This window comes from Rhinatrema bivittatum, chromosome 3 (genome assembly GCF_901001135.1).
Source record: "Rhinatrema bivittatum chromosome 3, aRhiBiv1.1, whole genome shotgun sequence".
NCBI lineage: Eukaryota > Metazoa > Chordata > Amphibia > Gymnophiona > Rhinatrematidae > Rhinatrema > Rhinatrema bivittatum.
The window spans coordinates 301,769,992-301,797,425 of record NC_042617.1 but is presented as its reverse complement, the minus strand read 5'-3'; the positions used below and the strand labels follow the sequence as shown (position 1 = coordinate 301,797,425).

At 43.2% G+C, this 27,434-nt stretch overlaps 1 protein-coding gene across 3 annotated transcripts in view; it reads right to left on the bottom strand.

Moving 5' to 3' along the window:
- Positions 1 to 27,434, bottom strand: part of CSAD (cysteine sulfinic acid decarboxylase) — a 108,061-nt gene that overhangs the window by 54,821 nt on the left and 25,806 nt on the right. For 2 of the 3 annotated variants that reach the window (XM_029595062.1, XM_029595060.1), the window contains exons 2-3: positions 19,713 to 19,853; positions 5,317 to 5,443 (exon numbers count right to left, since the gene is read on the bottom strand). In XM_029595062.1, the coding sequence (XP_029450922.1) occupies positions 5,317 to 5,443; positions 19,713 to 19,838 (253 nt within the window). In that variant the 5' untranslated portion in view covers positions 19,839 to 19,853. Of the gene's footprint in view, positions 1 to 5,316; positions 5,444 to 19,712; positions 19,858 to 27,434 lie in introns of all 3 variants that reach the window. The other variant, XM_029595061.1, reaches the window with a different exon arrangement.

Below are 27,434 nucleotides of genomic sequence, written 5' to 3'. Positions count from 1 at the left end.
TGCTTTTAAGTATCCTAAAAGAAGATGTCAAGAATAAAAATTGGTAACATTTCTAATAGAAATATAAATTGCAGGAGGACACTCATTTTTCTTGACACAGTTCTACCAAAACTTGACATCGGGAACAGTGCTCATACCTTCAAATCTCGCTTCACTTTATTGAGTAATGGCAGAAAATTCAATAAATACAATTTCTCTAAATATTTCAATGAATTACCACTCCATCTGAAAAGAAAAGCAATCTGAAACCTCTTTTGTGTTTTAGATTTTATCCAGAACCCGAGAACCTCAGAGTTATGGTCATATTAAGCGCCTGATTTTCAAAAGCATTTAAACACTTTAAGGTGAATTTTAAAAGCCAGATATGTGCCAAAACTGGGAGATGGGTGTGCATGTATCGCTTATTCGTGGTCACCTGATTTTATAAGCCACCCTCATTCGTGCATAAGTACTGATGCACAAATACCTCACATTGGGGGGGGGGGGGGGGGTGAAATGGGGTGGAATGTGGGCGGGGCCTGAGATTCCAGGGCAGGGCCAAGAGATACGCATGTATGCGTGTACTCACATGGGCAGGCATCCAGGTCCATTTCAGTGCAACTTTACTTCTTCTATAAATTAGGTATAAGTCAGAATAAAGCGATTTCCAGCCACATATGAGTGTCCTTGAGGGGTCTGGGTTAACCGGGGAGAGTTCAGGCTAAAGAACCAGGGGGGGTCTTGAAGACCTAGCTATAGACTGGGGAAACTGGTGGACGAACTGGTGAAACTGGTCATGGCCTGGACAGGTGCCTGTTATAAGATTCCCTCACTTGTGCGCCTCAAAGCCGACACTGCCCGGCTGCTGTGTACACTCTTAAAATTAGGAGCACACATACATGTGCCCAGCCAATTTTATAAACTGCATGCGTGCTTGCACGCACGATATAAAATGTCAGCATATCTGGCCGCGCGCCCATATACACGTGAACATGGGCGCCCACACATCTGTTTTAAATTTACCGTCCCCAACTGGATTTTGTGTGTGTAAACGCGCTTCAGCTGTGTAAATGGGATTTTGAAAATTGCTACAATAATGCCACTAAATTATCAAGCGGTTTTACCCACGTTAAGTGAACTTAACGTGGGTAAATGGCTTTTGAAAATTGCTACAATAGTAGTTACATTTACATCCCTCACGCCTTTGAAAATTCTCCTATTTTACCTCACGACACCCAAGCAAATAACCTTCAAAGTAGTCTGAATTCCTAACTTAAAGAAGTACATTATCAGCAAGCAAGGCAATCCTATTATCTCTTCTATCAGCATCCAAGATGCCCACAAAATCAGAACATCTTCTGATCATAACTGCTAACAACTTCATACCCAAGCAAACAAAAAAAAAGGGGAGAACAACCGTGCCTCATCTCACTGTTTAGAGGAAATCTCTGAGACAATGTATCACTTATCTTAATCTGAGCTTCAGGACTGCCTTTAACTGATAAAAGATTGCTTCGGAAACCAAAACTGAAAACAAAATCTATCCTTGAATAGGTATTATGAGGAGGAGAAAAGAAAGCAAAGTCTTTTTTTTTTTTTTTAGGATATTTATTCTTTTCGAATTCTATATCCCCTACCTGACCAAAACAATTGGACGCCCAAAATTTTTTAATCATAAATTTAAAATCAACAATACAAATATAAGGGACAGGACAGACAAAACAAATCAACAAAAACAGACAACTGACTGACTACAGCAGATTTTCTAATTATTTATACCAGGATACAAATCTCTCCATGGGTCAAACAGCCCATTCTCCTGTACTAAACGCTCAAACAGCTTAGCTTTCCTCCTCAGCTCTTTAGAAATCAGACCACTTTTGTCCAAATCTGGAGAAAGAACCAAATTAAAATCATCCCCAACAAACAGTCTGTCCTCAGAGAATGACAAAAGGTTAATAAAACAATTAGAAATGAATTCAGTCCAGTTGACATTCAAAGCATAAACGGATGCTACAGTAATGGAACAATCTACTACTTTACCTGTCACCAAAATCTATCTACTCAGGGGGGTCCTTCCTAGTTTTACTTACTAGATAATAATTTTCCCACACTGCTCTTCTTAATTCTTGCCGAGGCATAAAAGGCAAAGTTTCCTATCACTTTTGAAATGTGTTTCTTGAATAAAATCACCTTTCTAGCTAATATGCTTCATGTGATCAGTGAATTATGGCCCTAGTAAAAATCTTTATAAGAAGCCCTATAACTCATAAACTAAAGTGGATAAAGAAAACAGAGGGAGACCACAGAGCAAAGGATCTGAACAACAATCCTTAGCAACCTCTCTGCCCCAGTATGAACCCTCAAACCACGAACAGACAAACATGAGTAGCAACAGAGCCAAACTGCACTAATTCCATGCTCAGAAAAAAGGAAAAACAAGAATGATTTTAAACAAGGCTCTGAGCTAGAAGATAAATACCCTCAAAAGCCTTGCAATTATTAAATGATCCAGCTTTCAGACACAATACTTCCTTCCAACCCCTTCCACACCTGAGAAAATGCTCTACAAAGGTAAGATGAGAATTGTTAAAAAGAATTTTATAGTCAGCAAAACCGAAAAACAAATGTTTTATCCAAGGGCAGAATGATCCATTTCCTCTTCAGAATAATCAGGCGGTCAGAAGCTGAATTTCTTTTTGAAATATAGAAGCAGTCTCCTCCTTGGTGATTATCTCTGTCCACTCCTACAGTAGGGAAGATGGCTCCCTGGGTGATTTCAACTGACCAGTGAAGCGCTCAGCCAGCTCTAGTCTTCAAGCTCTTCGATAGCCATGTGTTTAAAGAAAAAAGCTGACAGAAAGCCTCATCTATATTTTCTTGGTTTCTCCCTCAAGGGACTGAAACTCCTCCTGCTTTCAAGAGTATTTTGTGATTTTTTTTTGGTGATAGACTGGAAAATTGTAATCTTTTTCTTCTTTGTAGACCATGTGATCTTTATGCTGGAGACATCTTAAGATAACTTGCTTGAATTCAAAGTAATGCACACAGGCTAAAATGACTGTTGCATATCTGCGTTCTCTGAGCTTGCAGGATGGGTAAGCTGCTGTCCAGACAGCAGCTTACCCATTCTATGAGCTCTGCCAAATTTAATCTCGCTCCACCAGCTCAGGAGCACCAATTTTGATTATGTCATTAAGTATTGCAGCAGTGTCTTCATTTCTGTCAATTTCTGGAACTTCAGGCACTCATATTATTTCATCCCTGACTATTTTCAAGATCACCCTGGAGTTATTTAGGTTCCTTAAGTCCTTGTGTACCTAGTTTTAAGATCAGAGAAAAAGGGCAGGTAAGACGGGAGAGCTTGCACTCTTTCTCTCCTTATAATTCTACCTGGGTCTCGGTCTTGTGGCTGAGAAGAGAGAGTTACTCCAGGCTGAGTAAAAGCAAATAACTAATCATGGACATAGCTGAGCCAGAGTCACTGAACAAAGCAAGCCATGAACCCAGCTGAGGTATAAACCCAAGCAACGGGAAGTCCTCCCACTGAGGAATAAAGTCTCAGGACACTGGTTGTGCAGATGTAGAGTTGGGTCCCCCAGGAGGGCATGGACCCCAGAGGTGGATTAGGAGGAAGAGTTCGATCCCCCAGGAGGGTGTAAACCTAGTAGTCAAATAGAGGTGAAGCAGAGGAAATGGTAGCAGCAGTCTAGACACAACAGATGCCTGCCTCCCTTATGCGCAGTGGCACCCACTAGCCCAGCTACATTTCTTCACATGGGTGAAACCTAGGGTACAGAGGGAAGAGAAAAAAGGGGAAGGGTAAATGTATTGGATCAAAGGGAACACAAGAGGTTCTTTTTTTTATATAGTCATGCTTTGTGGGGAATAAAACCCTGTAAGTAGCTAAATGTACTGGTGGTTTATACCTTGTAGAAATGAATATAGTAATATACTCTGAGACTAATACCCACAAAAAGATAAATGTGCTGTTTGAAATAATTATAGTCATGTAATCGAATAAAACTTGAACATATTTTGTAAATCCTGCCAGCCCTGTTTACAGTCCCATCTGTTTTTCATGGGGTGAAGGGAGGAAATCCCACCCACTTCTTCCCCAAGATCACAAGGAGTGATGGAGCCTGCCCGAGGGGGTCTCCTACCAGATCAGTCCCGATCCCAGGAATGTCCCCACAAAATAATTGGGCACAGCAATACTACATTCACAAGAAAAAGACACAGGTGCTGGCATTTAAGAGAAAGGCTTGCTCTCACAGGAGACAAGAAAAGAGAGGCATGCCACATTTCATAGGAGGGACTAGCTTGGCAAGAAATTCTGGAGATTTCAAAGGAGAAAAAGAGAGAGAGAGAGAGACAGAAACAAAGATTACACAGGTGCTGGCTTTTCAGATTTAACATACAATTTTACATGAGAAAGAGAGACAAATGAGAAGCTGGCACTTCACAGGAACCACAAGAAATTTTAAAGCAACCAGAGATCTAGCTTTTTAAAGAGCCCGGGCCTGAAGGGCTGACGACAGCACCTGGCACCTCCTGCAAGCTCAGATTCGGGGGCTGGATCAAGCACACTGCTGTTAGCGCCATGCTCGGTACTGGAAGGCAAAGTGGTCATCGGAGATCCGGAATTGGCTGAAATTCTTCACTGGCATAAGTGCAGAATGTGGAAAGTCAGGCAACGTTACCCTGAGGGCTTGCTGTTCTGCGAAGGTAGTGCTCCTAGCTCCCTCAGGAGGGGAAGGAGTCATGGTCATTGCCTAACGGTGACACCCTAAGTGACCTGATTCAGGATCCATCAGTGCAGGGCTTCTGCTCAGGAGCATCACTGCAATGACCGGGCTAAAAATAAGTTGGGAGGGGAAATAAAATAGGGTGGGTAAGCTACAAATGAACGCTCATGGCACCAGGATCCCAACCCTAGATGGAGGTATAAAGGAGCAGCAGGAAGACTGCGGAGTCAAAGGTAAAAAGAATTATTACTGCATTCATTTCCTGGCATGCTTAATTTTTTTATTTTTTTTTTGTGAATCAGCAATGGCGCCTCCTCTTCAGCTGAGTGGCCTTCATGTAATTTTGAACGTTCATTTTGATCGTGCAAGCTGATGCTGTGTTGCTGGCATAAGGTTACACTAAGGGCCCCCAAATAACAGCTTTGGAAAGGAACATCAGAGTGGGGGGGGGGGGGGAAACCTCTTAAGAAGATCCGGAAAGCACCTGCAAGTGGGTCCCCTTCTTCCTTGGGCCCTCTGCACTGGCTTGGGTGGACTTTGCACCACTGCCCTCTGCCCTTCCCCATGCCTCTTCCTCGTTCCTCCTTACCTGTTTTCACACTGTACCTGATGACATCTTGGCAGTGCTCCAGTAGCTTGCTGGGCGACTCCCCTCTGCTCCTCAGCTCCAAGTCCAGGAGGCCTCGTAGTTCTTCTGGGTCCTTCCAGTTGCAAACCTGTGAGTCACGCACCAGTCATTCCATTACAAAGGAGACGACAACCAGCACCAAAGCATGAAAGAGAATGATCCCCCATCTCCTTCGCTCACCCCTCCATGGCTTTCACAGACTTCCCATTTATCATGCGCGATTTTGAGATCATCCCGACTTTTCAGCCCTCGTCTCAAGGGTTTGTGAAAGCCAGGAATACCACTTTCCAAAGATGAAAAACAGGACTGCACAGGTCCCATGTCCGCAGGGGAACCTAAAGTGGTCATTGGAGAACTGAAACACCAGGACTGGTCCCAAAACCACTAAAGAGGTCTTAGGGTCAGTTGACCGGGGGGTATTAATAATCACTGCACTTATGCCCGTTTCCAAATTTTTCTTCCTTTTCCATTTCCTTCTTTTATTAACTTCAAAGAGCCTTTTCAAGGTTTCCTTCTCTCTACCCACAGAGTTCCTTACCTGGACCTATCTGTGGAGTCCCTCCCTTTCAGTCTCTAACATAACCATGTCTCAGTGTCTCTTCTTCTTCAATACTTGGCCTACACCCATTCCCTAGCTGCTCCCCAGTTCTGAAATTTATATTCCTCCTCCCACCTCATTTATACAGAAAGACCCTCCCATTTATTTCAATGTACCTGTATGACTTGTACCTCTCTATTGAGATTTGCGTGTACCCGTGTAGACAATGCCAGTGCTACTGAATAATAAGATTCACCTACACTCTCTCTTACCCCCTTCACAACTATCCCTTGTGCTCCCTTCCATGCTGTTCCTTTGGTTTTCTCTGATAGCTCATACTCATCTAACTGCTGAGAAATATCATCATTTTAAGTAGCATTTGTCCAAGTCACCAATAATCATTTCTGATTATTAGTGACCAAAGTAATTAGATCATGGGCGTGCAGGGCAGGTTCAAACAAATTACACTTTGGGTGAAAATTGTTGACGTCTACCCCCTCCCCGCAACAGATCCCCACCCATGACACATTTTTCTACAAAATACGCATACCTTATAGTTTATAAGTGTAATCCTCCCCCCCCCCCCGCCGCCAATTCCCCTGTGGGTCGCCTTTCCAGCCTTGGGGAGCCCTGAGGCAACTCTGCCAACGAGGGGAACACTGTCCCTCAGCACCTAGGCTGGGGGGGGGGGGGGTGGATTTTTCTGCTCTCTGGCTGCTGAGAAGGAGGATCAACTCATGCAGGAAGCAAAACAAATAGTGGAAATGCAGTTCTGGAAACGGCTCAGTAGTCACAATCTCTGAAAACAGCACAGTCCCTCATTCACAGTTTCAATGGGAAAACACATCTTTCTCAAAATCACAGTCCATTTCTCTGTTTCCCAATTCCCAAATCAGGAAAAAGAGTTCCCTCTATCACAGTTCTGTTTCACAAGTTTGTATTCTTATGTAAAGACTGGTCATTGTAGCCAATACTCAAAAGTAATTTTAAAAGTCACACTTCCCAGCCCAGAATAGTTGGCACACAGTATCTCTCTTTGTTAACTCTCTTCAGGGCCAGTTCTCTCCTTTCTCTCAGCCCAAAAGTCTCTTTTTCTAAAAGTCTCTCCACTGGGGCAGGTACTTTCCTTCCACCCAAATCCCAAAGTCTCTATTTCCAAGGTCTCACTCTATCATCACATTTATTTATTTATCTATCGAGTTTTATATACTGTCATTCGGTTTTGCCATCATAACAGTTTACAAGTTTCGATCGGTGAAGTTACAGTAAATACCTGAGCAGCTGATTATTGGTTTTGTTTTACACATTTTTTTTATCATAGTTAGGTAAAGTCACAGTTAGGTAAAGTCAAAGCATATATTTTCACATTAATAAAAAAAAAATCATTGCATACATCTCAAAGGAAGTCCTCTTCCAGTTAGGGCAGGCTGGTGGGCGTTTGATGGGCCCCAGGCAGCTCACCCCCTTTTGCTGGCAGAATGCAGTTTCTACCTCCACTGGACTCCTGGCAGACACCATTTCCCCTTGGGTTCTGCAGGCTCCACACACTCTGCTTCTCCATTTTAGTCTCAGCAACCTTGGACTCCTCCACTGCTCCATCACCTGTAGTGCCTCAACAGGGGTACTTGCTGTGTCTATTTCCAGTCTCTCCCTCTCTTTCTCTCTGTAGCTCATCCTTGTCTCTGGTGATGCCACAGGGGATGGCACCTCAGTTCTTTCCATACCATGCTTCACTGTCTCCTCCAGATTCTCTCCAAGGGCTATGAGAACCCCTTTAGACTCCTCACTGCAACTCTCTTCATCTCTCAGCAAGCTAGAACACTTCACAGTTCTCTCTCTTTCCCTGGGTATCACGGAAGTTGCCAAACAGCTCTCACTCCTCATTTCTGGCATGGCTCCTCCAAACTCTGCTCCCAGGTTTCTTTTTCTCAGACAACCATCAATTTACCCATGCGCATGCTAACTTTTATGCCACACCAACTATACACTGTCATAGGCTCAGAGTCACCCTGCCACACATACCACTGACACACTTTTCTACCCTTCCTTTAACCTTAGGGCTGGAAGTTTTTACTTCTCAAACTATAAAGTAAACTTTTCATCCCTTGACCATTTCCCCAAGCCATACCACTATGGGAAGGGCTAAGTTGATTCTCTTCCCAAACAGTCATCCCCTTCTTGGGTTGACCCTTCAGACTAGAACATTCCACATTGTCTGGATGGACCATTTGGTCTTCACCTACCGGCTTTACTATGTTAAGGTATAGAACAAACTTTTAACCTTCCAGTCCAGATGGAATAACTCTTCAACCAGATCTATCTATGAAGATGCATGTCGAACAGATGACTCACTCGTTGCTGTTTAAACTGCGGATGTTACGCCACTTAAAACCTTTCCTCTCTACGGATCATTTTCAGTCTATTCTACGATCACTTATTCTAACCTGTTTGGACTATTGCAACCCTCTCTACTTAGGCTTGCCTGCTTCAACCATACGCCCACTCCAGATTATTCAGAACTTGGCTACATGAGTTCTCAATGGAAGTAAAATTAATGAGCACATCAGCGCTGTTTTTAGTATTTATGCTCCCTCAGTTGGCTGCTTAGTCAATAGAGGATAAAGTATGAAGTAGCTATGATGGCCTCAAAGCCATTTATTCTGAAGAAATATCCTCTTTAAATTCCATCCTCCGATTATATTGACCTGCTAGGCTTTTATGCTCTGCTGTTTGTTAGACATTCCCTCTCCATGTGGCACATGTCTTGGTGAAACCCGCCAGCGTGCATTTTTTGATTGTCGGTCCCTGTCTCTGGAACTGTTTGCCCGAACCTCTCCGCCTGACAAAATGTGCCAATCCACTTAAAAAGCAGTTGAAGACTTCTCTCTCTTCAGGCTTGCGATTAGACAAGCAGCCTCTCCAGAGTGAGACTTGTGCTATGTGTGTCGGAGGGTCTGATGAATCCCTTCTCGAAATTCTCTTTAATATATTATATATGTAATATATATATGTCTTGCATCTATCAACTCCCTACTATCCAACCTCCATCTTGCTCTAAATGCATTGAAAGCTGAACTACTCATAATCTCAAATCATCCTGAACGTATACCCCAATCCGTCTCTTACAACACCACCCTAGCAAACGCTCCCTTTCACTCCGTCAGAGACTTGGGTGTCTCCCTAGATCAACATCTAAATTTCAAACCCCACATCAACACTCTAATGAAGGGGAGTTTTTTCAAACTCCATATCCTTAAAAAGCTCAAACCCCTCCTCCATGCTCAGGATTTCCGTATAGTACTCCAGATGATCATTCTATCAAAATTGGACTATTGCAATTCCTTACTTCTGGGCCTCCCCGAGTTGAGCCCTTGGACCCGGACAGCTTGGACTTAGGTGGGCCTTGCAGGATCTCCCTGAGAGATAGTTCAAGGGTGTGCCCACCAGGATCAAGGTTGCATGGTCGACATTCAGGCTAGGAACAGAAGGTGCCTGAGAAAGCCGGAAGAGTGTCTCAGAGGATAAGGCTAGGATCAAGGCCAGATTAAAGGAAGCGTCATCAGCCAATGCAGGGGTCAAGTTCCAAAGGTCATTCCGTGAGCAGTCAGCGAAAGCGAGGGCCAAGTTCCAAAGGTCAGTCTGAAAGTAGTCAGCCAAAGCCAAAGCAGGTTCCAGAAGATCAGGCGTGGTCGAGAACAGGCAGAGGTCAATATTTGGGCAGCAATCAGCGTAGTCAAGAAACAGGCAGAGGTCAGTACCGGTAAGTCGGTCCAAGGGTACTATCTGAATAGACGCAGGAACAGAAGGATACTGGAATAGGAGGATGCTGAAACAAAGCTGAGACGAGACTGGAACAAGGCTTAGAAACACGCAGGCAAACTAGTACACAAAGGTGTCGACCCGATTCTGTGCTCGATGGTATTCCTGCCGGGTCAGGGCTTGAAGGGGAAATTCTAAGCACTGTGCAAGAAGGCTACATGCTGGGCAATAGCAGTTTGACAAGAGTGGCCTCCTTGTGCAATCCTGCTGACGCAGCCAGCTCGAGCTTCCCGTAACAATGCTATCACTCCCCTAAGGAATTAGTAATCACGAGCCTCTTCGCAAACACACCTGGTTAAATTCAGAGAGCAGCCTGGGCAAAGTCAGAAGCAGATCCTGCAACGTAGACGTAAGTTCGGGAGTTCCTGCAGTTGACCGCTCCTGATGGCAGCCCCTGCTTCTCGGCTTGAGGAAATCGGACGGTAAGGTCTTGAATAAGTACTGCTGGTGTCTAGTCTATTACATTGCTTTGTAATATGATGATTGTGTGTGGATGTCGATTCAATCCTTTATAAACATAAGGTCCTGAAACAAGACAGGCTAAGAGAGAATTTGAAAAGAAGTTGGCTGTAGAGGCAAAAACTCACAGTAAAAACTTTTTTAAATATATCTGAAGCAGAAAGCCTGTGAGGGAGTCAGTTGGACCGTTAGATGATCGAGGGGTTAAAGGGGCACTTAGAGAAGATAAGGCCATCGCGGAAAGATTAAATGATTTCTTTGCTTCGGTGTTTACTGAAGAGGATGTTGGGGAGGTACCCGTAATGGAGAAGGTTTTCATGGGTAATGATTCAGATGGACTGAATCAAATCACGGTGAACCTAGAAGATGTGGTAGGCCTGATTGACAAACTGAAGAGTAGTAAATCACCTGGACCGGATGGTATACACCCCAGAGTTCTGAAGGAACTAAAAAATGAAATTTCAGACCTATTAGTAAAAATTTGTAACTTATCATTAAAATCATCCATTGTACCTGAAGACTGGAGGATAGCAAATGTAACCCCAATATTTAAAAAGGGCTCCAGGGGCGATCCGGGAAACTACAGACCGGTTAGCCTGACTTCAGTGCCAGGAAAAATAGTGGAAAGTGTTCTAAACATCAAAATCACAGAACATATAGAAAGACATGGTTTAATGGAACAAAGTCAGCATGGCTTTACCCAGGGCAAGTCTTGCCTCACAAATCTGCTTCACTTTTTTGAAGGAGTTAATAATCATGTGGATAAAGGTGAACCGGTAGATATAGTATACTTGGATTTTCAGAAGGCGTTTGACAAAGTTCCTCATGAGAGGCTTCTAGGAAAAGTAAAAAGTCATGGGATAGGTGGCGATGTCCTTTCGTGGATTGCAAACTGGCTAAAAGACAGGAAACAGAGAGTAGGATTAAATGGGCAATTTTCTCAGTGGAAGGGAGTGGACAGTGGAGTGCCTCAGGGATCTGTATTGGGACCCTTTCTGTTCAATATATTTATAAATGATCTGGAAAGAAATACGACGAGTGAGATAATCAAATCTGCAGATGACACAAAATTGTTCAGAGTAGTTAAATCACAAGCAGATTGTGATAAATTGCAGGAAGACCTTGTGAGACTGGAAAATTGGGCATCCAAATGGCAGATGAAATTTAATGTGGATAAGAGCAAGGTGATGCATATAGGGAAAAATAACCCATGCTATAATTACACTATGTTGGGTTCCATATTAGGTGCTACAACCCAAGAAAGAGATCTAGGTGTCATAGTGGATAACACATTGAAATCGTCGGTTCAGTGTGCTGCGGCAGTCAAAAAAGCAAACAGAATGTTGGGAATTATTAGAAAAGGAATGATGAATAAAACGGAAAATGTCATAATGCCTCTGTATCGCTCCATGGTGAGACCGCACCTTGAATACTGTGTACAATTCTGGTCGTCACATCTCAAAAAAGATATAATTGCGATGGAGAAGGTACAGAGAAGGGCTACCAAAATGATAAGGGGAATGGAACAACTCCCCTATGAGGAAAGACTAAAGAGGTTAGGACTTTTCAGCTTGGAGAAGAGACGTCTGAGGGGGGATATGATAGAGGTGTTTAAAATCATGAGAGGTCTAGAACGGGTAGATGTGAATCGGTTATTTACTCTTTCGGATAGTAGAAAGACTAGGGGACACTCCATGAAGTTAACATGGGGCACATTTAAAACTAATCGGAGAAAGTTCTTTTTTACTCAACGCACAATTAAACTCTGGAATTTGTTGCCAGAGAATGTGGTTCGTGCAGTTAGTATAGCTGTGTTTAAAAAAGGATTGGATAAGTTCTTGGAGGAGAAGTCCATTACCTGCTATTAAGTTCACTTAGAGAATAGCCACTGCCATTAGCAATGGTTACATGGAATAGACTTAGTTTTTGGGTACTTGCCAGGTTCTTATGGCCTGGATTGGCCACTGTTGGAAACAGGATGCTGGACTTGATGGACCCTTCTTCTGACCCAGTATGGCATTTTCTTATGTTCTTATGTTCTTATGTTCTTACTGCTGGTAAAGCATCTAGTCTATTACATTGCTTTGTGAAATGATGATTGTGTGTGTGTATGTCAATTCAATCCTTTATAAATAAATTCTTATTTTATATATCCTGACTGCATTCTTTTTGGGACCCCGTAGATAAGTGGTCCCAGACAAGGAGTATTCTATATTCCTTACAGGGCTCCAGCCTCCGAGGGAGCAGGCGCTAGACGGAATGTTGGTCCAGAACGGTTGACAGGATTTAAGGACCGGGGTGAGCAGCTGAGCAGGCAGAATGTCCCGATTACCAATGCCAACATGTGGGCTTGAACCCACAGCCCTGGAAGTAAGAGTCTCTTGCTCAAGCAACTGAGCTATCCAGCCAGGACCGACTGTGCAGGGAAGGCCTGTGCTGGTAGAGGGTCGAGAGAGGTGAGCAGGCCCGGCCGCGGAACAGACGCAGCCAGGAAGTGCAACAATATGAGGCTGTTCTTTACTTTTCTTTGTCTGTTTTTATTATATCATGTTCGTATTTTACTATGCATGTATGACAGTTACCCACTGCGAACTGTGGAGCATGAGGGCTACAAATCTTTTTAAATACAGTAAATAAATAAAACAATTCAAAAACGTAATCTGTGATCCCTTGTTTCTATCCTTTAGGGTCCCTACTTTGTCCTTGGATTGAATGGAATGGGGACTCCCCTTGAAATACTTGGGATCCAGTGCTTGAACTCTAATTTTCTCCTGTCCTTCTCTCATATCTGTTTAGGCCTTCCCTTAGCTGTTTGCTGTTCCTGAGCACCAGAGTAGTAGCTTAGATCCTCCTTTCTCCTCCTGGGTATGATACCGGCTGAATACTCACTTCTTCAACCAATTGCTAGATTGACAAGGGAATCCCTTGGACTTCAGGAACACAAAGACGACCAAGACTTCTCTCTGGGTAGGAAGGGTGAATAAAACTTCCTCCTAAGAATAATCACTTAAAAGGTAAATTACTTACAAATTACTTAGAGCTAACTTATCAACCACTGGATGTGAGCTGGAAATTAATCTCTTGCAGTTTACATAGTAATGATGGCAGGAAAAGACCAAAATGGTCCATCTAGTCTGCCCAACAAGCTTCCCAAGGCAGTCACTGCTACTCTGTGCAGGTTACCCCCACATTTCTCTTAAGGGTAGTAACTGCCGATCCGCGTTGTTAAGCTTTTTTTTATTTATTCCCATCCTCTAGCCCAGAGCTTTCCAAACGTTTCATGTTGGTGACACACATTTTAGACAAACAATTTTGTGACACAGTAATCCAGTCTACTAGCAAACCAGAGGTTAAAGGTTAAACAAACGAAATGTATTTCGACAATTTATGTATGTTTCCTTAAATATATACATAATAAAATGTTTCATGACACAACCTATCTTGTGAAAACCTTTCCTTTATATTAAAAATATATAATATTCCAAGATTAATGTTATTGTTATAATTTATGATAACAATAATAAAACAAAGTTATTGTTTTATTCAATTTACCTCTTTAATGAAATATATGAGCTTGATGGGATGAACACAGCTTTTGAATATTTGGTGTTAATAAAAAAGTCCAAAGGGTCTTCTGCAGAATTTTAAAAAGCTGGCCAGTTTCACCTATATAATTATTTGATAGCCTCATTCAACTAATTCTATATGGCTATGAGAGTGAAGTCTGGAATTTATAGGAAGGGACAGAATGTCAATATAAATCCTGCACCTCCAGTTCTGTAACTCTGTGCATCCACTGAAATTCCCCCAAACAATGGAGCTTGGATGTTTCCCTTACAGCTCATCATACTAAAAGATATTTTCAAATTCTGGTGTCACCTCACAGTAACAGCAGCACAAACACCTTCCACTGCCAGGCACATTGTGAACTAACACAAAACCTCGCAAAAAAAAAAGACACTCAAAATCTATACTGCAATTCCCATTGTAACATAACAGTAATAACACCAAGGACTCAAACAACAATAACCCTAACTGTGAAAAAGCAAGGGTAAATATTACACTGGGTCCTAGAATACCAATACACCACCTACTGAGGAAACAAAACAAACCAGATTGCTATAGATCTCTCATCATGGTCACACACACAGAGAGCAGAGACAGACCCTCACCAAATACAGAATACAAAATAAAGGAGCACAAATTAGACAAAATCTGAAATGGAAACCCCAAGAAGCCAGACTCTGTGTATTAACAATGGAAAAACAGAACCATCATTCCTCATAAAACAAATAAAAACAACATAAAGCATCAGTTATAATAGTAAAATCATACTAATAAAAGAATATTTTAAAACTACTGATAAATAGAATTTCTATTCATTAAAATCATATACATTTTTTACAATTTCCCAAACACCAATAAAATATTTCAAAACAGCACATATATTTATTTGAATTCTTATATACCGACTTCTATATTCTATATATATGAATTCTATATATCAAATAACACCCAATAATTTAAACTAATAAGGATTTTAAAAAGCCCCTGCTGTCCATAAGTGGGAGCTATTGATTTCCAGTCACCCTGATATTGTCAAAGATTAGGAGGTTATCCTCTCTCACACATACTCACATGTCCATTCTCTCTCACACATACACTGTCACATACATACACATTCATGCTCTTATACCCACCATAACCTCTTGCTCTCACTGACACTGACACACTCTCAGGCTCTAAGACACTCTCTCCCCCTCCACACACACCCCCACACACAAACTCTTACTCCCCTGGATCTTCTCATACACACTCATGCTCTCACTCTCTCTGGCTCCCTCACATACACATACACACACACCCAAGCAAGCTTCTAGTCATTCTCACACACTGAAATTGACCCCCAGGCAGGCTCCTATTCATTTTCACACCACTCCCTCACCATCCCCCAGGCATGCACACATTTATTCTCACACCCAGACCCCCAGGCAGGCACCAATTCATTCACACACACACACACATACACCACACATAGGCAGGCACCTATTCTCACACATACAAACCCCAGGAAGACACCCATACATTCTCATACACAGACACACCCTCAGGCAGGCACACACTAAAGGCAGACCCCCCTCTCTTTCTTTTGCCAGCAACCTCGGAGCCTCTCTTATTCCTCTGCTGCCACTGTCACTGATGCCACATGGCTATTGGGGAGGCACTGATTGCTGCTACTGGCACAGAAGCCCATTCTGCTGCCTCCTCTGTGCAAGCCCCGTGGGTTTCCACTGCCTCCATGTTGATCTCGTACATTGTGAGATCTGCATAGAGAAAGTGCTACTCTTGCACATTACCAAAGATTACATGTGCCAATCACTAAAAAATAATTTTTTTTTTTTACCTTTGCTGTCTGATCTTAGTTTTCTAATCGGTTGGTCACAGGCTTTTTTGTTCCACCTTCCCTTTCTTATTTTTTTGCCAATTCCTTTCATAGTCTTTTTTTCTATTTCTTTTCTCTCTATCTATCTTCTTCCCTCAAACACACAGTCAGGTTCTCATTCTCACATGCTTTCTCTCTCTCACACACACACACACAGGCTCTCACATGCTCTCTCTCATACAATCATTCATACACACAGGCTCTCACTGTCACATGCTGTCTCTCTCTCACACACACAGGCTCTCACATGCTGTCTCTGCAAACATTCAGGTCCTCACTCCCACACACAGTCTCTCAACTCATCTCATACACACATTCTACGGGCCCTCAGCCTCCTCTCTTACCTCTGGGCCTCCTTTGCAGCAGCCCATATCTTCTCGGGCCGATCCGTGGCGGTGGCGGCCCTGATCTTCTCGGGCCAATCCGCGGTGGGGCCCTGCTACCGGGCCTCCTCTTCTCAGCCCGCTGCGACAACGCTGCTCCTCTTCTGCACACGGCTGATGCTCCTCCTCCTTCCTGCCCGTGCGGCTCCAGCAACATTTTTCTTCTGGGGCCGCGTGGGCAGGAAGGAGGAGGAGCACCTGCACGTTTAGACGCGACCTTTTTCTTCAGGCCGTGGTGACGTGAGCTCCACCACGGCCCTGCCGATCTTCCTGCTGTGTGTCTCCGGCACAGCACAGTGATTTTTACTACTCAGCCGCCAGTGGGATGAGGTCCACTGGCGGCTGCATTGGCTCCCTCTGACCTCTCCTCGGTATACCACCTGCTCCGCCCCATCACGTGCACCGGGCTTGCGCGACACACTGGCACACTGCAGGCGACACACTAAACTGTCACGACACACACTTTGGAAAGCTCTGCTCTAGCCTTTTAGGGATCCACAGTGTTTATCTCATGCCCTTTTGAAATCCTTCACAGTTTCAGTCTTCACCACTTCCTCCAGAAGGGTTAAGACTCCTTAGCCAAGGCTTTGGGCCTTTACCTTTTAAACTTAAAGGAACTGAAAGGAAACACGTCTTCCCTCTCTAAATCCACAGAGGAACCAGGGGTCATTTGCATACATGCAAACAGGATTAAATAATTGCAGCAGCCTCCAGTGGTACATTACTTTACACTTCCTTATCCAACTACTAGGGCATACTCCTTCATCGGAATCCCAGTGGGGTCATGCATATGCATGATATTCTACCCGAAATAAAATGCCAGTCTTTATCGCTTTTCTTAATTTCAATAAAAAATAAAGATCCTAGGAAATATAATTGCTACCTGGCACCTTCTAATCTGGGGACTCCTTCCCAAGTATTAGCTAAATCTAATTTTGCTTAGCTTTGCTATAACACCAACTATCAGGTCAAAGTCGTACAAAGGGGTGGCTCAAGGCAATCTGCTGCCTGAGGTGAGGGACGAGATGCCCCTACCCTATAAGGTATGGTACAGGTCAAATCATCAAGAGGGGCAAGGGGGTCTCTTTATAATCTGGTCCTTTCGGTGATTTCAAATGCTGCAGAAGGGGGCAAACAGAGGTCAGAGTTTCCAAAGGAGTAGCAGATAAAGTGTTACTGATAATGTTTCTAGGAAGCTGGCAGCCCTGCCATACTCCTAGGAACCGTAAGACCTGCCTCCCACCTTTTCCCCAACATTTTCTCCTGGAGATGTGGGAGATGGGGGTCTTTGTGTGGCACACTATCTCCAGGCCGGTGCAAGGGCAATAGGCACCCCATGTAAGATTTGGGGCCTTGTGCCCATGTTCCCCTGCCCTCACAATTAAAAATTCTGCATTTATAATAACCATTTTACTTGAAAAAGATTAAGAGTACAGTCTTCTATAAAAATATCACAACCCTGCAAAAAACACACTTGGAATGCATATGGTATTAGGCCTATAGTAATGTATGTTGGGTGTGGGCATTGCCTTCATAAAGCCCAGCCCTCAAACAATAAAAATCCCAACTATGAAAAGGCAATGCCGCAAATATTACACCAGGTCCTAAACACCAATACACATATCAGGAAAACAGAACAAGCCAGGCTGCTATAGATCCCTACATGACAGCAGAATATCTAACCTGAGTCACACATGCAGAACCCAGACAGACCCTTATCAAATATGGAAAAAGTGACCATAAAGTATAAACAGAAATGAACTGAAAATCTCAACAAGCCAGACTATATGCAGAGCAACAATGGAAAAATATAAATGCCATTCCTCAAAACAATAATATAAATCATAAATAAATAATAATAAATAAATACATAAAAATAAATAAATCATAATATTTATTTAGAATTTATATAATCGTAAATCAAAATTGCTTTGGTGGTTTCCAAATAAACATTAATAAAATCAATAGGATATAAAACATAAATTAGCAGAAAACTAACAACAGACGCAATAAAATTCACAATCAATCAATAAAACAATACAAAACAAATCCATAACAAACTAAATTAATTATTAATACAGAAAGTGCCACCTAATTTTCAAAAGAATGCTCCTGATTATTATCATAACTGTATGATACTCCTCAGCTAAATTTCAGGGTACGCTTGCTGAAAAAGAAAACTTTTTACCAGTTTGCAAAACTTTAGGTAAACACTCTCATCATTTAATGAGCGTAGCCTTGAATATAAAATAGCCACTCGTGAGACTCATCGAGCCTCACTAATCTGAATGATGGAATGTCCAGTAAATTTTGTGTAACAGATATTAGAGGTCTTGCTGGTCGATAAATTTTAAGGAAGCATTAAAGCTGGCAGGAACAAGACCATTTAGGCCTTTGAACATCAGCATTAAAACTTTGAACTTAATCCTCCAGCTAACAGGAAGTCAGTGGAATTTCACCAATATTGGTGTGATATGTCTAACTGGGGTTCCAGCCACTATTCTGGCTGCAGAATTTTGCACACATTGCAGGGCCTTGATACTAGATTGTGGAAGTCTAAGGTACAAAGAGCTACAAAGAATTACAAATAATAGTAAAAGCATACTCATAAAAAGAATATTTCAAAACAGCTGATGAATAGATTAGCAACCAATAATTAAAAACTCATAAAAAATATGAAATTTTCCAAACATCAATAATATTTTAAAATAGCAAACATCAAATAACACCCAATAATTAAAACTAATAAGTATTTTAAAAATCCCTGTTTTCCATTCTGGGAACTTTTGATTTCCAATCACCCTGAGATTTCCGTGGATTATTGCAGGGAGAGGCGGAAGGGGCAGGGAAGGTGAACTTCCTCCTCTTATAATCATATACATACACACATTCATGCTCTCTCTCTCACACACAGATGCTCTCACACATGCTCTTTCACACACACACACGTTCTTATACACACACACGCACACAGATGCTCTCACACACGCACTTTCACACATGCACACAAATGATCTCACACATGCTCTCTCACTCACATATATAGCTCTCACACATGCATTTTCACACACAGAGATGCTCTTACATGCTCTCACACACAGATGCTCACATGTTCTTTCACACACAACACATGCTCTGTCACCCACACACACATGCTTTCTCCAAACAGACCCATACATATGCTCTCTCACAAACACACATGTACACACACGTGTGCGCACACACACACACACACAAACACATTCCCTCTATCTTCTTTTTTTTTTGGCTGCTGGCAGCTGCTGACTTTTTTCTTCTTTTGCCAGTGGTGGGGCCTCCTCTTCATTTTTGGCTGCTGGTGCACAGGGTCTCCTCTTCTTTTTTCGGCCACCGACAGGTTGGGCTCCACTGCCGGCAAATTGGGCTTCATTTTACAGCAGTTGGTGGGGAGTGGGAATCCTGACAACATGTAGCAAAATATGTATCTTGTGTTTTGGGAGGCACCTTTTGCCATTCCAAAAGTTTGCTGCCTGAGGCAGCTGCCTCACCCTGCTTCATTATAGAACCACTCCTGGTTGAATGGCAGCAGACACATCTCTGGTTTAAAAAACTATTTATAAAACTTGTATTATGAGTAAACTCTTAAAAAGGCGAGATGATATCAAACACTTGTAATGTTGTATGTCTCCTCTCAGGTTCTCTGTCACCTATTGTACTTTGCTGCCTTTTCTCTTACCTTTTCTGTAACATCCGTCCCTTTCTTAACTGCCTCCTCCAGAATGATCCTGAAAACATGCTGCAAGAAATCCTCACCGGCTGCTGTCTCCTGAACTGGAGAGTAAATATAGTGTTCATCTCCCATCGCACAATTGCCAGTCTGTCTTTCACAAAACAGGAACACGAAAAGTTAATGACTCTCCTGTGTAGCACTTAAAAGTGTCATGTGTGCAGAAATAAATTATTCACCACAATATGAAAATCAAAACTGCAGTTCAATGTGCATTTAGATTTGGTTAATCCATAACTGGTGTAGGCAGACTCTTTGTATATCTTTGTAACAATTAACTAAAGGGCGGATGCAATAACATGTGGGTTAAAACTGTGCTCTTAACACACAGGTAAAACATTTGTTTTAACTCTCGATGTGCTGGGAGTTTAAAAAGTGCGCTGACTGGAAAACGTGCACACAAACCCAAGTTAAAATGTGTGCTCAGCATAGGCTGAACATACATTTAAAACTTGGTAGAGCGGGGGAGTCTCCGATGTGATTTATGCACACAAAAATACTTTTAGCATGGAATACATTTTCATACGCATAAATCAAATGTATAAGCAGAAAACAAGCTTTGTGTGTGCAAAACATGTGTTTTCTCCACCTAAATCTTCAGTACAGGTCACAGCACCAGAACGTCAGCTTCTGCCCATTGATTGACACCAGAACTAGAAACTTTACTTCATCTCTAACCAGGAGTAAAATTTCCAGTGCTAAGATAACCTGAGTTAAGCCAGCGCACCTCTCTGCAATGGGGAGTACTATCTTATGCCGCCATTTACATGGCATTTCCATGCAAGGACACTAAACAGGACGCACAGTTTTACACACACATTTTTTGGTGTGCAAAGCTCCTTGCTGCATCAGGAGTAACATTTCTGCATAAAAAATGTGCACACAACTGTGTGTAAATATGTGCACTCTGCTGAGCACCTTGTTGATAGGCTTCTTAGTCCTTAACTAGGTATGCAGCTCTGTGTGATCTTTTTTTTTATCTAATGCAAATAAAAATGTATTTTACAAATGCAAGTTTGGTTTTAGGCAATTGAGGACCCAGGGCTGAAACATGGGAGGAGATCTCCAATCATGGGTCCACCTTCCTTCTCTCCTCCCCCATGGCCCCTTCCCCTTTCCCTACCCAAATCTTCTGCTTTCTCGTCTCCCTCCTCTCACCGTACCTTATTTACTGGGTGCTGCCAGATCCAGTAGAGATCCTCAAGTGGCACCTCACATTCTGGCAATAGTCAGTTGTGTACAAATGTTTACACAACCCTGGGAAAATTGTATGTTTCAATGAATACCTAAGTGAACAGAAGCTGACAGAACCTTTGCATGGTACAAAGTGAAACACAACTTTCTGCAATTTGTAATGCAACTTTATTATTTATTTATGGATTTTAACAGATTGAAAATACTTTTTTTTTAAGTTGTTAATAAGGCCCAAAAAGTTGATTTACTCATTAGATCTTCAATTAGTCAGGTGAAAACAATTCCATGGTTGAACAAATATTTTGATCCTTCTAATCTATCAGGTTGTGATTGTTGTTCTGTTTAATTTCAACAACCATGGGTTCCTCTAAGCAGCAGCTGTTTGCGCATTTGAAAATGAAGATAATTCACTCTTACAAAGAATAGGAAAGCTATAAAAGATATCTAAATGCTTCCAGCTAGAAATTTCAACTGTCAAAAACATTGTTAAGAAATGGAAGTTACATGGAACTGTTGAAATCAATACAACAGCTGGAAGAGCAAAAGAAATCTCTGATAGAACTACCCAAATATTGGTTAGATCTGCAAAACAGAATCCACAAATCACTGCAAGAGAGCTGCTGAAAAGTTTAGCTGACACTGGAGTAGTGGTCCACAAGTCGACAGTACAGTGTTGCTTACATGACAATGATCTGAATGGGAGAGTTGTCAGAAATCTTTTCTATAATCTCATCACAAAAGTAATTTGAAGTATGCAAAAACAAAGCCTTTATAAGCCTGAAGCTTTTGGAATAAAGTGCTTTGTACTGATGAAACAAAAATTGAACTGTTTAGCCACAACCATGCAAGATATTACAACATAATGCTGTACAGTGGACCTGTCGAAACAACTTTTCATCAGGTCATCTGTTCTGTTTTTCAAATCTGGACGCTGCTAGAAGAGAATTTTCATGGTCAAGTAGATCTTGCCTTGACTTCAACAGTTCCATGTAATTTACATTTCTTAACACTGTTTCTGACAGTTGAAATTGCTAGCTGAAATCATTTAAAGATTTTTTTTTAGAGTGAATTATCTTTATTTTCAAATGCTCAGACAGTTACTGTTTAGAGGAGCACATAGTTGTTGATACTAGACAGAACAATCATAACCTAGAAGTTAGAATACTTGTACAACTGTGGAATTGTTTCCACCTAACTGAAGGCCTAATGAATCAATCAACTGTTGGTCCTTATTAACAACTTTTTTTTTTTAAGTAATAAATCAACTGGAAGGGTGTCCAAACTTTTTGCATGCCATATTCATTGTTTTATTATTTTAAATTTGTTAAAACCAGCAAATAAATAATAATGTTGCATTAAAAATTGCAGAAAAATGTCATGTTTAACTTTATCCTGTAAACTATACAGCAAAACACCTCAATAACAAACAAAAACAGAGGTGCAAAAACTTACAAGTAATATGAACATCACATTAAACAAAAAATTGTTCAAAACGATACTGGTATCAGTGTATAGGTGGTGCTATACTTTGTTGATCTGATGCCTCTTGCCTTGCAATGGACTGCAAGCATTTTCAAACTTAAGCACTCCAGCTATTATTTACCAGTTCGTTAAGATGGATACTTAATAAATGTGTCTATATTTAAACTACTTAAACAAAACCCCCTATAACTTATGTACTTATCTTAAGCATTCACCATTACCCATAAACCACTTTTACGATCTAAGACTAAATGTCAAATGCTGTTAACAATTCTGACACAGGTACAGGGACATATTGTAGGAAAATATTGCCAAGGGATTTTTTTCAAAACAGGTCCACGGATTATATATCTGACACCCTTGTGAGTTTTCTGTGCAGCACATATTTCAACAACTCCCAAAAGCATGCCAAGCCAACCCTTGAGAGGTCCATCATTTGACCTGGAACCAAAATATCTCTATCGTAAATTTCACATTTGTTCCTAAATAATTAAGAAACAGCATATACTCTAAACCAGGGATGAGCAAACTGAACTGCAGTCCCCCTTCCATCCATTCAACTGGTTGGCCCCACACCCATTTGGTTAAATCTTTTGTATATCCTAGATTTGTGGGGCCTGGTGTTGCCAACCAGCCTGCTCTTGAATCAGTTGCCAAGCAAAGAGGCAGTTACAATACCAACCAGTGGCTCAGAAACACACACACACTCTCTCTCTCACAGACATTTACACACATACTGCTTTTGTACTGCTGCTTTTGTGCTCACTTAGGGGTAGATTTTCATAGGTGCGTGCACTTCCCGGCGTGCACACATGGATGTGCCAATTTTATAACATTCGTGCGCTGGCGCTCGCACATGTTATAAAATCATTGGCCCACGCACACGCTGGATTTTGTAATCCATGCACGCAGGGGGGGGGGGGGGGTTTAAAGTTCTGCAAATTCACACGGCGACACATCGCGGCCATCCCCAGTTCCCTAACCTCCCTTCCCCTCTTCTCCCTCTCCTCCCTAACCCCTTTCTCCTACCTTTTTCAAATTTTATTTTGTTGCTTACTGCTGCATTGGAGCAGTAGCAACTTAAATTCCTTCTGTCCCTTCCCCGGTACAGCGGCAAATGGCCACTGTACTGGCCGCCTCCAGCCCCGCCCCTTTTCTTTGGCTGGGCACTTCTGTGTGTAATAGGGGTTACGCGCATGGCTGGGTCCCTTTGAAAATGCGTGCAGCGCATGCAAGGCCCGGCCACGCACGTTAAGCCTTGTTTTTTTCTTGCGCTGGGGATTAAAAATCGGGCTGTCAGTGAATGTCTCCCGCATCATTATGTGGGAGACAATTTTGCTTGTCGCCAGCCCTTCTCCAGCCTGCAGGACCCCCTTCCTTTCCCTTTCCCACCCCTTCTCTGCAGTCTGTCTCTCCAGGACACTCGCTGGTTCCACAGCCAGCTCAGAGCTCAGCTCAGCCACCTCAGACAGAATTCTCTCTGACAATGCAAGGCTTTTCCTCCTCACCCCTTCCCTTTCTGAGACTGTAGCTTGCCTCTACATCTCTGGTCCCCTCAGCAGTGCATTCCCATTGACTGTGCAGCAGAGTCTGCTGCTTTTATAGTTATGGTTCTCCAGGCTCGGCTCTGCCTACCAACGTTAGGGGAGGGAGAACCAGAAGTAATCCATACTGCTGGCTTTTTCTGGGGTTAAAAAAAAGAAAACGTGGCCATGGCTGAGACTGCACACATCACTGCTGTAGCTAAGACTGGGGACATCCATTGACCCAAAGCAGCGAAGTCCCTGGTCATCTTCTCTGAGTTCTTCATTTTCGTCCTTGTGGTCAGTCTTCAGTCCTTCAGTGTCTCTCTTTGCCCACCTGTACCGTTCCTTGCTTCCCAGCCTGCCTATCCATTCCGCTTTCCCTTGGACAGATGTCTGGTTCTGACTTCGGCCTGCTTGACGCTCTTACTTACTGTGTACTCCATGTTTTTGCCACTACCTAAGTTTATTGCTCCTTTTGCCTTTTCCTTGTTTAGTCCCCCCCCCCCCCCTTGTTGGGGTTCTCCCATCCCTGTTCTCTGTATTTCTCTTAGTTCAATGAAAACCGATATGATGTACCCACAAATGTCGGTATAACAAAGCTGTTAAATTGTTCCGTTCATGCCTGTTCTCTCCCTCGCTCCACCCTCTCTACCTTAGTGGCGACTCCCTTTGGGTCTGACGGACAGATGCTGCCGCGGCTTCTCATCGCCGTTTTTCCTGGAATCCCCGGGCTGGCCTGACGCTGCGGATTCGCCATGTTTCTGATGACATAAGGGCGCGCGCCCCAGAGTTTGTACCGGCTAGGGCGCGAACCTCAGGGGCGTTCCCCTGTAGTGACGTCATCTGCTTCCACCTTAAAAGGTCTTTGCTTGTAACTACGAATCGAGTTAGCAAGGGGAATTGTTTCTCCGCTGCTCTGCCTCCACCATCTTACCTAGGGGTACCCGCTCCTCGGGGGCCCCGCTCTCTCTTCTTGATTTCAGATTGCTAAGACGGGATCCAGTACTTGCTCCTCGAGGGCCTACATCCCTGAATGCTCAGAAGACTCCTTACTATCTGGAAGCGATCGCAGACGTGAACACTGTGAGTGCTATTACAGATAGGAACCGGTACTCGCTCCATGAGGGCCTATGTTCCTAATCTCCAAAGACTCTCTTCTATTCCAGAAGCCATCTCATACACAGATATTGTGAGTTCTCATTCCAGACTGCACATAGGAACCAGCACTCGCCTACGGCTCTTGTTCCTGAATATACTGAAGACTCTCTGTTGCATAGAAACCATTACAGATATCTACAATTGTGAGTGTATCATCTACTACTAGTTATGTATCCAGCATACCATGTCTACTCACTACCTATAGTCTCTCTCTACAGCTCAGCAACCCAGAGACCGCAATTCCAGTATCTGAAGGACTTCAGCCCTGCCGGGCACATCAGCTCACTACTGCCACTCTGTCTATTTATTTATTTATTTAGAAACATTTATATACCGGTAATTGTGGGGACATCATACCGGTTCACATAATAACTGGAAGCTTGGAAAGTACATTTCAACAGGGAGAGTAACTGGGCGAAGGGATAAACAAGAAGCAGTAAGAAGAAAAGAAACAAGTAAGTCATAACAAGAGGAAAATAAATTTACAATTTACAATTTACATTTAGTAAATTGTAAATTAGTCTAATAAAGAACTATCTGTGTTTGTCTCCATACTCCGGCCTAGCCGGTGGTCCCTCTCAGGGTATCCTCCTGAGGGTGCTGTCATCTGCCATCGGCCCAGGGATTCACCAATTTACCTTAAGTGTTCATTCCGTACACTACCAGAGTGGTATTATACAGACTGCCACTCTGTGGGAAGCCAACCCTCCACAGATCAATAACTCCGCCTACGGAGTATTACAATTGTTAGCTCTTTCCCTTGGCAGGGTGATCCATAACAGATTGCTAACTCCCTGGCGGACTTATAACAGATTGCTACTCCTAGCAGCAGGGATTGATAACAGATTGTTAACTCCTCCCTCTCCAGGAGGAGATCCATAACAGATTGCTAACTCCTCCCTCCACAGGAGGAGCTCGATAACAGATTGCTAACTCCAAGCAGCAGATTTATAACAGATTGCTAACTCCTCCCCTCTGGAGGAGCAGATCAATAACATAAATAAATAAAATAATAAATAACTTATGATTGAACTCCGTCTGCATATGACCACTACCTGACTCTTGACCATGACTGAACGCCGCCTACCCTGACCGCTGCTCATCTCTGACTATGCCTGTACTCATCCTGCCCCGGACCCTGGCTTGTGCCTCAACCATCTCCACGGATCTCCGCCTCATCCACAGAGGCCCACGCTGAAGTCCTCCCAGCCACTGCACCCGAAGGCTCAACCTAAGGGGAATGAGGGCTGGTATGGGTGATGTTCCAGTTGGGCCTCTGGCACAGCCAGCTCCACCAGCCAATAGTGGGGACCTCCAAGGCTTCTTCCTGCAGGTTGCACCAACTCCACCTTGGTCCAAGAGTCCATGCCTGCAAGAGATTGCCGAAGCCATGGACTCAGTGGATGTCACTGCCCTCCAGGCCATCCCAGGTCTTGCTCACAAGCTCTAAGAGCAACAGTGGTTCCTGGAACTTCTAGCAACTTCCATGGAGTGACTCACCACCCGTCTGGCTGCACCCTTGGCCTCAGCTGTGCTAATTCAGCCACCAGCTGTGCTGCCCGGGCTTGCCGCATTGAGTCGTCCCATTCTGCACCTGCTCCACCCTGGTATGCCAGGGACCCAAAACAGTGCTGGGGATTCCTTAATCAGTGCTACATGCATTTATCCTTCCAAGCGGCACTCTTTCCAGATGACACGGTGAATAAAACCTTCATTCTCTCCCTTCTCGATGGTAAGACTCTGGCCTGGGCCTCTCCGCTATGGGAGCATTTGGATCCACTCCTTCAGGACCTACAGCACTTCATATCCACCAAGACAGTCTTTATTGAGCCATGCCAGCTGGCCACCATGGGTTCCGACCTCCTGCATCTTCGTCAGGGCACCCAGTCTCTAGCAGACTACACCCATAGAGTTCTGGACCTTGATCACCAATCTCAACTGGAGGGAGGATTGCCTCCACAGCATTTTCCTGAAAGGCCTGTTCTCCAGGGTTAAGGATGAGCTTGGCCGCACATGAACTCCCGGAGTCCGTGGAGGGGCTCATCGACCTGACTGGGAGGATCGACTGCCACCTCCAATAAACGGGCCAGGGAGGTCCATCCTCTTAGTAGGGCCCCTGCTTCCAGCGTCCATTGTCACCACCAGCTTCAGCTCCATCTCCCTTCAGTACACATTGACAAACCCATTAAAGCTCAGACATGGCCGCCTTGCACCCGAGGAGAGACTCCATTGTCGCCAGCCACTTTTTCCATAAATTCATAAAGAGCTTTTTTAGTCCAAAAGAAAACAAAAGTGAACTGAAAACCAAAAT